The sequence below is a fragment of the Mus musculus genome, chromosome 15, assembly GCF_000001635.26.
Source record: "Mus musculus strain C57BL/6J chromosome 15, GRCm38.p6 C57BL/6J".
NCBI classification, from domain to species: Eukaryota; Metazoa; Chordata; class Mammalia; order Rodentia; family Muridae; genus Mus; species Mus musculus.
The window spans coordinates 58597352-58610675 of record NC_000081.6 but is presented as its reverse complement, the minus strand read 5'-3'; the positions used below and the strand labels follow the sequence as shown (position 1 = coordinate 58610675).

General features: G+C 44.2%; 1 protein-coding gene across 3 annotated transcripts in view; it reads right to left on the bottom strand.

Annotated features, from left to right (window-relative positions):
• Positions 1–13324, bottom strand: part of Fer1l6 (fer-1-like 6 (C. elegans)) — a 155040-nt gene that overhangs the window by 54412 nt on the left and 87304 nt on the right. For all 3 annotated transcript variants that reach the window (NM_001370912.1, XM_006521609.3, XM_006521610.4), the window contains 2 exons: positions 10230–10364; positions 8370–8519 (listed from right to left, as the gene is read on the bottom strand). In NM_001370912.1, the coding sequence (NP_001357841.1) occupies positions 8370–8519; positions 10230–10364 (285 nt within the window). The remainder of the gene's footprint in view (positions 1–8369; positions 8520–10229; positions 10365–13324) is intronic.

Below are 13324 nucleotides of genomic sequence, written 5' to 3'. Positions count from 1 at the left end.
GAAAAGGGAGACATAACAACAGATCCTGAAGAAATCCAAAACACCATCAGATCCTTCTACAAAAGGCTATACTCAACAAAACTGGAAAACCTGGACGAAATGGACAAATTTCTGGACAGATACCAGGTACCAAAGTTGAATCAGGATCAAGTTGACCTTCTAAACAGTCCCATATCCCCTAAAGAAATAGAAGCAGTTATTAATAGTCTCCCAGCCAAAAAAAGCCCAGGACCAGACGGGTTTAGTGCAGAGTTCTATCAGACCTTCAAAGAAGATCTAACTCCAGTTCTGCACAAACTTTTTCACAAGATAGAAGTAGAAGGTATTCTACCCAACTCATTTTATGAAGCCACTATTACTCTGATACCTAAACCACAGAAAGATCCAACAAAGATAGAGAACTTCAGACCAATTTCTCTTATGAACATCGATGCAAAAATCCTTAATAAAATTCTCGCTAACCGAATCCAAGAACACATTAAAGCAATCATCCATCCTGACCAAGTAGGTTTTATTCCAGGGATGCAGGGATGGTTTAATATACGAAAATCCATCAATGTAATCCATTATATAAACAAACTCAAAGACAAAAACCACATGATCATCTCGTTAGATGCAGAAAAAGCATTTGACAAGATCCAACACCCATTCATGATAAAAGTTCTGGAAAGATCAGGAATTCAAGGCCAATACCTAAACATGATAAAAGCAATCTACAGCAAACCAGTAGCCAACATCAAAGTAAATGGAGAGAAGCTGGAAGCAATCCCACTAAAATCAGGGACTAGACAAGGCTGCCCACTTTCTCCCTACCTTTTCAACATAGTACTTGAAGTATTAGCCAGAGCAATTCGACAACAAAAGGAGATCAAGGGGATACAAATTGGAAAAGAGGAAGTCAAAATATCACTTTTTGCAGATGATATGATAGTATATATAAGTGACCCTAAAAATTCTACCAGAGAACTCCTAAACCTGATAAACAGCTTCGGTGAAGTAGCTGGATATAAAATTAACTCAAACAAGTCAATGGCCTTTCTCTACACAAAGAATAAACAGGCTGAGAAAGAAATTAGGGAAACAACACCCTTCTCAATAGCCACAAATAATATAAAATATCTCGGCGTGACTCTAACGAAGGAAGTGAAAGATCTGTATGATAAAAACTTCAAGTCCCTGAAGAAAGAAATTAAAGAAGATCTCAGAAGATGGAAAGATCTCCCATGCTCATGGATTGGCAGGACCAACATTGTAAAAATGGCTATCTTGCCAAAAGCAATCTACAGATTCAATGCAATCCCCATTAAAATTCCAACTCAATTCTTCAACGAATTAGAAGGAGCAATTTGCAAATTCATCTGGAATAACAAAAAACCGAGGATAGCAAAAACTCTTCTCAAGGATAAAAGAACCTCTGGTGGAATCACCATGCCTGACCTAAAGCTTTACTACAGAGCAATTGTGATAAAAACTGCATGGTACTGGTATAGAGACAGACAAGTGGACCAATGGAATAGAATTGAAGACCCAGAAATGAACCCACACACCTATGGTCACTTGATCTTCGACAAGGGAGCCAAAACCATCCAGTGGAAGAAAGACAGCATTTTCAACAATTGGTGCTGGCACAACTGGTTGTTATCATGTAGAAGAATGCGAATCGATCCATACTTATCTCCTTGTACTAAGGTCAAATCTAAGTGGATCAAGGAACTTCACATAAAACCAGAGACACTGAAACTTATAGAGGAGAAAGTGGGGAAAAGCCTTGAAGATATGGGCACAGGGGAAAAATTCCTGAACAGAACAGCAATGGCTTGTGCTGTAAGATCGAGAATTGACAAATGGGACCTAATGAAACTCCAAAGTTTCTGCAAGGCAAAAGACACTGTCTATAAGACAAAAAGACCACCAACAGACTGGGAAAGGATCTTTACCTATCCTAAATCAGATAGGGGACTAATATCCAACATATATAAAGAACTCAAGAAGGTGGACCTCAGAAAATCAAATAACCCCCTTAAAAAATGGGGCTCAGAACTGAACAAAGAATTCTCACCTGAGGAATACCGAATGGCAGAGAAGCACCTGAAAAAATGTTCAACATCCTTAATCATCAGGGAAATGCAAATCAAAACAACCCTGAGATTCCACCTCACACCAGTGAGAATGGCTAAGATCAAAAATTCAGGTGACAGCAGATGCTGGCGAGGATGTGGAGAAAGAGGAACACTCCTCCATTGTTGGTGGGATTGCAGGCTTGTACAACCACTCTGGAAATCAGTCTGGCGGTTCCTCAGAAAATTGGACATAGTACTACCGGAGGATCCAGCAATACCTCTCCTGGGCATATATCCAGAAGAAGCCCCAACTGGTAAGAAGGACACATGCTCCACTATGTTCATAGCAGCCTTATTTATAATAGCCAGAAACTGGAAAGAACCCAGATGCCCCTCAACAGAGGAATGGATACAGAAAATGTGGTACATCTACACAATGGAGTACTACTCAGCTATTAAAAAGAATGAATTTATGAAATTCCTAGCCAAATGGATGGACCTGGAGAGCATCATCCTGAGTGAGGTAACACAATCACAAAGGAACTCACACAATATGTACTCACTGATAAGTGGATACTAGCCCAAAACCTAGGATACCCACGATATAAGATACAATTTCCTAAACACATGAAACTCAAGAAAAATGAAGACTGAAGTGTGGACACTATGCCCCTCCTTAGAAGTGGGAACAAAACACCCATGGAAGGAGTTACAGAAACAAAGTTTGGAGCTGAAATGAAAGGATGGACCATGTAGAGACTGCCATATCCAGGGATCCACCCCATAATCAGCATCCAAACGCTGACACCATTGCATATACTAGCAAGATTTTATCGAAAGGACCCAGATGTAGCTGTCTCTTGTGAGACTATGCCGGGGCCTAGCAAACACAGAAGTGGATGCTCACAGTCAGCTAATGGATGGATCACAGGGCTCCCAATGGAGGAGCTAGAGAAAGTACCCAAGGAGCTAAAGGGATCTTCAACCCTATAGGTGGAACAACATTATGAACTAACCAGTACCCCTGAGCTCTTGACTCTAGCTGCATATGTATCAAAAGATGGCCTAGTCGGCCATCACTGGAAAGAGAGGCCCATTGGACACGCAGACTTTGTGTGCCCCGGTACAGGGGAACGCCAGGGCCAAAGGGGGGGAGTGGGTGGGTAGGGGAGTGGGGGTGGGTGGGTAAGGGGGACTTTTGGTATAGCATTGGAAATGTAAATGAGCTAAATACCTAATAAAAAATGGAAAAAAAAAAACAAAAAAAATAAAATAAAATAAAAAGTGGGCAAAGCTCACATGATGGTAAGTGAAAGCTTTGTTCCTGGGGTGTGGCATAGGATCTAAGTAGGCAGATTTGCCACATAGGTTTATAAACACTGTGCACTGATCAGCCCCATGGGCTCTCCTCATGGAACAAGCTAGAAAACGGTCCCTTCCTGGGATGTGTAGTGAACCTGATCTGAAGTAAGAGAAGAGAGCATTTCTAGAATTTGGGAAGTATGGCAGACAGATAAGGGTAGCAAGGTCTGTGTTTTGTCTGCTTAGGACATTCCTTGGGAACACACCCACACACAGTAGACACTGCATGAACACACGTTTGAATGTAAGAATCAATGAGTTAAGCAATCCTTGGGTTCCACAAACTGACACAGCGACAGGGGAGGGAAGGACAATTTCAGTTGCCTACAAACAATGCTATGAACTGAATAGAGAAAGAGGCAAAGGATGGGATGGAAAGGGGGAAAACATTTAAACTGTGGTGGAGTGGGCAAGCTGGAACAGAAAACTATTGCTCTGAATTTTGATAATTATTATTGGCAGGTAAATGGTTCTGCAGGAGTTGAGGAGGGTAGAGTGGGGAGACACTTCAGAATGAGTTAATAGACTGCCCAAGAGCAGAAGAGTACATCCGTGAGGCCCAGGAACCTGGAGAGTCTGCACATAACAATGTCATAGTGGCTGTGGGGTAACTTGAATATTAATAAATGACCCCAAGTTTAAGACAGCTTAAAAGCCAGAATGGGAATTTGATACTCATGTAAAGTGTAGAATTTACTCTTCATGGGATATTAGCCATTATAGTAAAAACAAAATGGTATTTTAGTTACACTTGGAAATACTAGGTTTTGAAAAATACATTTTAAAATGTTCTTCTGAGAGCCTGTTTACCACAGTAGCGGGTATTTCAAATCCCAAAGAGAAATATTCCAACAAGCACTTCTCAAATTCTGTTCACTGCATTTGGAGGAACCAGCATTTTAAAAAAAAAAAAAGGCAAAATCTGGTAAATAGTCTCGTAGATAAGGAGCAGAGAGCAGCTGAAGAAGAGGGAGGCATGATCGACTCATGTTCTGGAAGGAATGTGGAGAATGACAAGAGCAGGGGGATGGTTCACAGAGGACTATAAGATTCTAGGAACAGAAGACAGGAAACAGGCAAGGAAGCAGCTACAGGCTGGTCAGGCCCTGGGCATAGATACCATGAACAGGATTATGATGGCTTTCAGTACTCAGCCCAAGAGGCTGAGCTAACAGCCAGGGGTGGACTAAGATCGGGAAGAGAGGGGACAGCTAGCGTGGATGACTGATGGAAACAGTGGATTTGATGGGTACATAGAAAAGCCATGCTATCAACTCTTGAGTCAGGGGAGTGTCTCAGCATGGGAAACATGGAAGTAAAGCAAGCCATACACAGACACAAAGAGGTGACAGCTGTGACAAGTGAGGGCTGGCCTAGTCCCACTGTGCATAGCACATCTGAGCTCCACCTGCTAAGACAGTCACTCTGATGATCAAATCACTTTTTGAACAAGTAATCAAATGGAAAGTCATAATTAAATCCAGACTGGATTGCATCTCCTAAGCTTCCTACCTCTGACAATGATCCTCCAGAGGTCACCTGTTGGCAAGCAGCAGGTGTCTCAACAGTGTGCCTGGTTCTGAGAGAGGAGGTGGGTAGGACCGTGAGTCCTAGATGGCAAAGCCCTCAGGTCATCTTTAGGGGTCAACTTGTTCAGCCTCTCATTGAAAGAGTTACTAAGAGACTTGTAGATTCGAGCTGAGAGCACTTATCGAGGTGGCTGTGAGTTTGGGAAGAGTGGCTGCCTAGATCCAGCTCAGCCAACCTGGAACCTGAGCATTCTCATGCACAGTGTGCCAGACCAGGGCTAGTTCTCCCAAGACAGCCTTCACCTTCCTCGGTGGTTCATGCTCTAGTAGCCTTAAAAAGAGTGTGAACATAGCTTTGTTCGTTAAAAGGAAACTTCATGTGGCTAGGTAAAATAAGGCAGTGGAAAGTAAAATTAAAACAAACTAGCTAACACAGAGCTGGGTGAGATGTGCAGTCAGAAACATGCCTGCTTGCAAGCATGAGGATCTGTGCTTGATTTCCAGCAAAGAATTAATCCCAGAGCTGGGGAGAGGGGGCCAGGGGTATCTCTGGAGCTTGCTGGACAGCTGGTCTGGCTGAGTCTGCTACGGGCTCAGTGAGAGGCTCTGTCTCAAACGATAAAGTAGAAAGTGATTGGGGGAAAGCATCTGACACCCACCTCAGGGCGCCACATGCACACATACATTTGCACATGCACCCACGCCACCCACATATAAATGTGGGTGCACACAGATATGTACACATACACACATATACACACAAAAACTCTAGTGGAAACAAGTATTATCGGAATATATAATATGAAGCAATTATTACATCTCCCCATTCATTAGGTTTGGAGGAACTGAAGTTCCAAGGAGACATGGGAAACACTTTTCTGTAGCCATCGAGTCTGAAGCTGCTCTCTCTTGGGAAGGGAAGTTGTCGTTGATGTGATGTTATAGGGGAACAGAAAGCAAAGCCTTCCTCTCGAAGTGGGGGTGGCAATAAGGGCAAAGCTCCTTTTGTCTGGATTCAGTTGTTTAGTATCTGCCTGAGTTTGAACCAAAACAGCTTGCTGACAGCTCTCATTGGAGAGAAGACTGGACCAGCTGGTCTGGAAGGTTGCCTTCCATTCTGACCCCCACACATCTGTGCAGCACGCACTTGTCTGGCTACAGATGGTTTTGTTGGAGACCACTTGGGTTATCATTCTAGAGTATCCTAGCCTCCTAGGACTTAGTGTTTGTAACATAGCTCTTTCTAGTTCTACTTTCCGACCCTGCTAGACATCGTCTACTTGGAGCTGAATGAAGCCAGTCCTTGAATCCCTGTACCTTACTCCTCGTTATGCAGGCTCAGTTTCCCTGGCAGAGTTTACTCTTCCTCCAAAGCTGCCATTTTCTCCACTATAAGTTGTCCCTTGGGTGACTTAAAACACAGATGACAGAGTCTGATAGGATGGACTTAGCAATATATCAGTGTTGGCAATTGCAACCTCCAGGCTGCAGATGCAAAGAGAATTTGGGTCTGGATACAAGTATATCTAACCTCAATGTCCCCTTAATAATGAACACAATTGAGCTCTCCATTAGAAATCTGTCTACCTGGAGTCTAAATTCGGACCTGTCATGCTGACCACATCATTGCCTTGCTATCCATTTCAAATTCTAAAATCAATAGCTGGGACCACAGATTTTGCTTTAATATCCTATTGCATAGAAATATTATTAGTAATAAAACATTATGCATAGACTGCACTATACAAGATACGTTGGGTAGTCTTATTAATGTCCTACATTTCTGAACAGAGAAAGCCACATTCTAACAAGTGGTAGGTCTGAGATTTGTATCCATGGAATCTAGTTCCCCCCACTTTCATGTGCATTCATGCTGAGTGCGCTAGGGATGTGTACCTTCCAATTTCATTATCAAGTGAGTTGAGTTTTGTTTTATTTTAAATTGGGATTTCTGAAAATCAGATTTTCCTATACAAGATGTCATTAATCCAGTGTCAAACTTGGATGTTCAAATTGCAACCCCACCACGATGGCATTTGGAGGTTCAGCCTTAGAGAGGAATCCAGAGCCCTCGTGAGTGTACTCAGTCTCTTATGATAAGAGACCTAAGGAAGAACATTATTCTCCACCCCCCACTTGAGGGTACAACGAGAAGGCAGCCACTACAAACCAGGTGGTCAGACCTCTCAGTGCCTCCTTGGATACCCAGGCTCAACTGTGAGAGCATGGAACAAGCAATGCTTGTTGTTTAAGCTGCCCAATAAGTGCATTGTTATGGTATCCTGCATCAACTAAGATGAAAGACTGGCCTGGTCCCAAAGCAAAGAGCCACCAGGACCTGATGCCTCAGAGAGTGTAGGGCCTGGGGGAGGAAGCCCAGGACCTGATGCCTCAGAGAGCATAGGGCCTGGGGGAGGAAGCCCAGGACCTGATGCCTCAGAGAGCATAGGGCCTGGGGGAGGAAGCCCAGGACCTGATGCCTCAGAGAGCATAGGGCCTGGGAGAGGAATCTCTGGCAAGCCAGGTGCTCCCTTCTTATTTATCCTCTTCAACTCCTACTGGTTCTCTATTGTACAGCCACAATTCAGAAACTTAGTTTCCCTTCCTCTGCAAGGGTCTTTGTATACACACAACCCCACAGGAACACATATACACATATACACACACACAAAAATATAATAAACACACTCATGTACACATACATACACACAAACACACACACACATGAAAACACATACACACATACATACACATACATACACACACATACACAATACACATACCCACACACATACGCATACACGTACACACACACACACACACTCACTCTAGGACTTCAGGGAAGGACCAGGAGTTCTTTGACATTGGGAAGCAATGTGATATGGTACAAGAAGTAGGAGCTGTAAAGGTCCCGCTTCAGAGCTCAGCTTAACTGTCTATCTATAGAAGGAGATGAGGTTGGCCAAGTGCATCAGTCCTTCATGTTCCATCTCTCTAATGGGAATAGGAATGTGTGTCTCCAGAGGCTTGAGGGAGATCTATGAAAGATATGAGCTGCCACAGCTATAACTTCAGGCACAGGGCAACTACCCCACAAATGTCCTATGGCTTCTTTTTCCATATCCGTCCATGGTCTGTTAGAGCGGAGGGACTCTGCTGTAGCTCAAACACTGATAACCCAACCCTGAAAGATCTTTCATTCTAGGATTCTGATTTGTGGTGCAACAGTTCTGGAAATAACTTGCGTTATCAAAGTTTGTAAACATCAGCTTCCAGGTGCCCAGAAGGAGACACCCAGAGACACGGGATAGCAGGGATGGACCAGGTGTTGTTTCACTAAGCAACGCATCCAGGGAGGTTGCTCCTCATGCCAAGTGGAGCAGAAAGATATCTGGTACACGTGCCCTGGACCTCTTACCTGCAACAGCTCAAACACTGCAAGGAGGTCCCCTCCAGAGAGGTTCCCACAGAAGATGGGGTGATAGGACAGCTTGGGGGGCTCATAGTCCTGGTCAGCCAGTGTCACAACTGGAGCAGCCACCGTAGCACCCAAGTATTCTGGCTTTCCCTAGAGAAGAGATGAGTTTTTGATTGGCATCCACTTAGTTCCGGCCAGCATCAGGGCAACTTTGCAAATCAGTTTTACAAAGTTAGCAGCTAGCAGCAGCAGCCCACCCCAAACCCCATGGGGACTCATGACTTGGGGGACAGAGAGCACTCTCAGGTGCCCAGTGACACACTGAGAGGATAACCTTGGGGCCTCCCTAGTCCAAGGCTCCTTCTCCAGAGAGATTAATTAAAGTAACCAACCAGAGTAGACTGGGAAGGGAAAGGAAAAATGCAAGAAAACAGCAGAAAGTCTAAAGGGGTTTCTGTGGTGGACAGGATTGTAAGCTCTAGAGATAAGTCAACCCAAGTCTGTGTTCTCAAGTCTGCTCCCTGTGTACAAGTCTACACCGTGTGTGTAGCCTAAGTCATGTCCTCAACCTTTTTGAGGTTCATAAATAAGGCTAAAGCTTTGTATCTATTCATAGCATCCCCAAAAGTGATGTAATCTTATATATTGTTTGTATTACGTACCTAATCTATGGTAATGGAATACCGATGTCAATGGATTCCTTTTCAAATAGAAAACAAACTCTTGAGATGGAAAGCTTTCCCCCACCTACCCTGTCCCCCACCCTGAAGGAGAGTGAGGGTATTAACTTGTGGGTCTTCTGCCAGAACATCTGTACTGCATGCCAAATGGGGGGAAGCTTTTTACATTTCATAAATACATTCATCCCCAATTTACAGCAGGAATGGATGGGAAGAGGGAGGGGATACCATGCTGACAGCCATCAAGTGTGCAGGAAAGAGTAGACCTAGAAGTCATGTGTTCAAGTCCTGACTATGCCCCTCACTAACAGTGACCTTAAGGCATCTGAACTTTCCAGATCTGTCCTTTCTAGAAAGCAGGAAGAACAGGACAAGCCTTCATGGTCTCTGTGGTCCCGACAACTCTTGTGAGTCTCAAATCTTGTTTCTTGTCTGACTTTGGCTCATCCCAGAGCACACTGAGAGTGAGGAAGCTTTGGAAAAATCTCTTCAAAACAACTGCTGTACTTTATAGATTCTACCTGAGGAGGAGGTAGAGGTGTCAACTAAAAGATACAAATCTTTGTCATCCATTGTAGACTTCTTAACTTAGAGAAGAATGCTTATCCCAGTCACTTAAACCCACCAGCCAGCTTTGGAGGTTACCTGAAGTTTTAGAGCACAAACAGCATTGAAGAGGAAGAGATTTGGTTTATAACCAAAGAGGGCAGGATGGATATGGGCTTGCAGGGCCAAACAGCAGCCAAGTCAAAGAGAGTTAGTTACAAGGCTGAATCAGCGAAGATGACCATGCATTTCCCTCTAGTCAGGCAAGTGCAGCACAAAGCTGTTTCTAAAAGGCTTGGAGGAGTTTTATATATAGCAGTCACCTGGGACCAGCTGGGGGTTTGCCGTGGTTGTGGGCAGGCAGCTGGGGGTTTGCTGTGGTTGTGGGCTGGCTTATGAGCGTGGGTGTTGACTAAATTCTGCTAATTAGATGTGATTTTGATTGTGATTCAAGGAGAACTCTAAATAAAGCGGTGACTAGTGCATCCGAGTGTGCTGAGGTCAAAACCACCTGTGGGTGCATCAAGGGTCCTGAACACTCAGCGTCAGAATTCTATTGATGTTCCAATAAAGGCAGTTCATGCAGTAGAGTGTTTGGAAGGTGTAATAATCAGTGTTGCCTGGTGACACGTACCACCGCATCGCTGTCGTAGAGTTCCACCACCACGTGGGGTGGGGACTCCAGTAGCTCCTTCTCTTCACCGTGCAGAACCAACTCGTTGAATAGCAGCATCTGGTTCCAGGTAGGAGAGAGAGTCTGGGAAATGATCTGGCAGAAAACAAGAAAGGAGCCATTTAACAGTTGTTCAACAGAAACACGAAGGGCAAGGAGAGTTCCTGGCTACTGTCTGTTAAATGCAAATTCCCGGTCTCTGGAACACTTTGTATTCATGTTTTATTAGTGGAGTACCACTTAATGACCTATTTGCACAGATAATTTGCGTAAGTAATTTTAATTCACCCTGGTGCTATGACGGCTTCAGTTGCCCTTTATTGAGTGCTTATTGTCTACTATACAGCACTGCACATTCACTGTCTCATTTAAACCTTGAAATCTTTCTGAGTACTGTTATTTTCATGCACGTTAAAGAAAAAAATAAACAGGAGATTCATATGTCCAGTGTCTACAGACAATAAACGGAAATTCCATCCGGATCATCCACTCTTACCAGACAATACTACTACTATGTCTACTTTAGGGATCCGGATCCCCTCCACTGAGAATGGAGGGAGGGATCAACTACAGTCAAAGTCCCTAATATTGACTTTCAAATCTCATCTACTTTATGTAGAAGTCTACAGCTTTGTGGCTATCCATTGACTACTTTGAATAGTCCAGAGTCTTTAGAACAACCCTCACCATTTGGCATGACATATTTCTTTCAGAAGAGTTGCTATGGCAGCAGATAGTGACATGGGTAGTATGCTGTACCCATGCATATAGATGGAGAAATTAAAACTCTAGGATGATAGCTTGAGACCATCAGGGTCTTACCACCACTGGCCAATAGCTTTCTTCCTGGGCTGCTCAAGAGGAACTTCCTGAAGGGAGAGTGTTATTTAAATTTGAATTTCTTTCTCTGTTTAGTTAGACATTTGGAAAGAGGCCAGTTTCACAGAGCAAAAGGCTGAGGTGTTTGCAAGGTAGTTGTTTCCCACACCTGGGCAGACACTGCCCCATCAATATGTGGAGCTCGTACTGGAAAGAGCCTATGGTCATAGTTCTTTTCCAAGTGGTGCAATCAAATGGGTTTCAGAAGTGAAAGTGTTCCACAGCTGCCGGATCCTGGCAAAATTTCCACCGCACCTCTGAACTCTTCCTTACCCACTATTGTGCACTCCAGGAGGGAGGAAGAAAGAACTGGCCTGCACTCACCCTCAGACTCACATAAAAGTGCCAGCCTAATTATACATCCAGCCAGCTCCAGTTACAGCATTAAACTGTTTGCGCTGCGGTCACTGAAGGGTATCTTTATAGCTCTTTATGTAAGCCATAAAAGTATTGTGGGGCTGCAGTTCACCTCCCTTCTGGAGTTTTTATTTTAGAATATTTCATGTCTCAGATACAATGAAGTTTTATAATGCCTCTGGGGAAATCTACCTTTTCTGACATAGAAAGGACCAAAGTTCAACCAACTGATAAACAGAAGTGACACAGTTGCGATGCAAAGTCGCACGCTTTATGTCGCTTTTGAAGAGACAGGCAAGTTCTCTGTGGCATGTGTGACTGACAGTATTGTCAAAGCAGTCTACGATCTTCACGGCATCTTTGCTACAGGGGGATTTCAATCACTTCCTTCCCATGTGACTGGGAGTGCCATTGAATAAGACTCCAGAGGCCAACATTCATTCAGTGGTCATTCACTCATTCATCATGTACCTACTGTGAGCGAGACCTTGGCATAGTGGGTGCTTGACAGCCATTTGCATGAACAGATAAGAGGAAACTAACCTGCCCTTCAAGTTGCCATCATATGTGAGACGTCACCCAGCCCCTTTAGAATGATACTTACTCACTCGCTCACACAAGTGTCTTCCACTTCTGTGCTCAGCTGCCCCTGATTAGCTTTGTTCCCTCGGGGCTTCTTTAAGGAACCTCACACTGAGCTGAGTTTAGAACAGTGTTACTCAACCTGTGGGTTGCGACCCTTGGAAAACACAGATTCAGTCATGAAATAGTAACAAAACTAATATTATGGTTGGGAGGTCACTACAACATGAGAAACTGTATTAAAGGGTCTCAGCATTAGGAAGGCTGAGAACCACTGGTTTGAAGTATCATTTGGAAGTTCAGGGTAAGACTTAACTAACACTGAGCAACTAGTCAGATGTCCTGGACAGAATATAGCAGTAGGAGCAAAACCCTAGATGGAATCCAGGTTTAATTAACTATCCTATGACTGACTTGCACAGGTGACTTACTGTCTCCAAATCTTAGTTTCCCTTCTTTAAATGGGCTAACACCCATTTGTCTTAGGTAAAGAATATTCACTGCCTAGTATACAGTAGGCACTCAATAAATGCTTGCAATCCTCCCTAAATGGACTCCATCTCAGTCCATATCACAAGAGAGCAAACATTGAGGACTAGGGGTGTGTCTCCGGAGTAGACTATCTGTCTGGTATTTGTCAAGCCTGGGGTCTAATTCCTTGCAACACACACACACACACACACACACACACACACACACACACACACAAATGCCTACCCTATGACAACCCTGGTAGACTTCATGATCCTGTCTAATTGCTCATGGCATCAGTCTCATTGTTGGTAACACCAGGCTTCGAAATCTCTACTGTCTAAGATGCCCCACCCTCCTCCTCTTCTGTCCTTCCTATTCACATCTGACTCCTCTCCTCATCAGCTCTCAAACCCTTCCTCTGTAGAAGCCTTTTCCCCTTTCCCTTTATCCTTCAAGTCCCAGTCCTCCATAGCATCTACAATGACTGGCCTCCCTCTGAAATGTTCCGGACCATCAAATCATGCTGTGAGGGGTGGTATGCAGGACACCCTCTAGAGGCTGGCTTTTCAGAGCACCGGACCCTCAGTTCTCCTGGGACCTAGTGCCAGCCCACATGAGCAGTGGGCTCGGCAGGGCTGGCAGGGTGTCACGCTCAGCTTTCCCAGCATAAGTATGAAGGGGGCCTGCCACAGTCCCAGACAGGCCCTCCAGTGTAGCCTAACACCTGAACAGGAGAGGGAAACCTGGGAGCTTACTAACGGAAA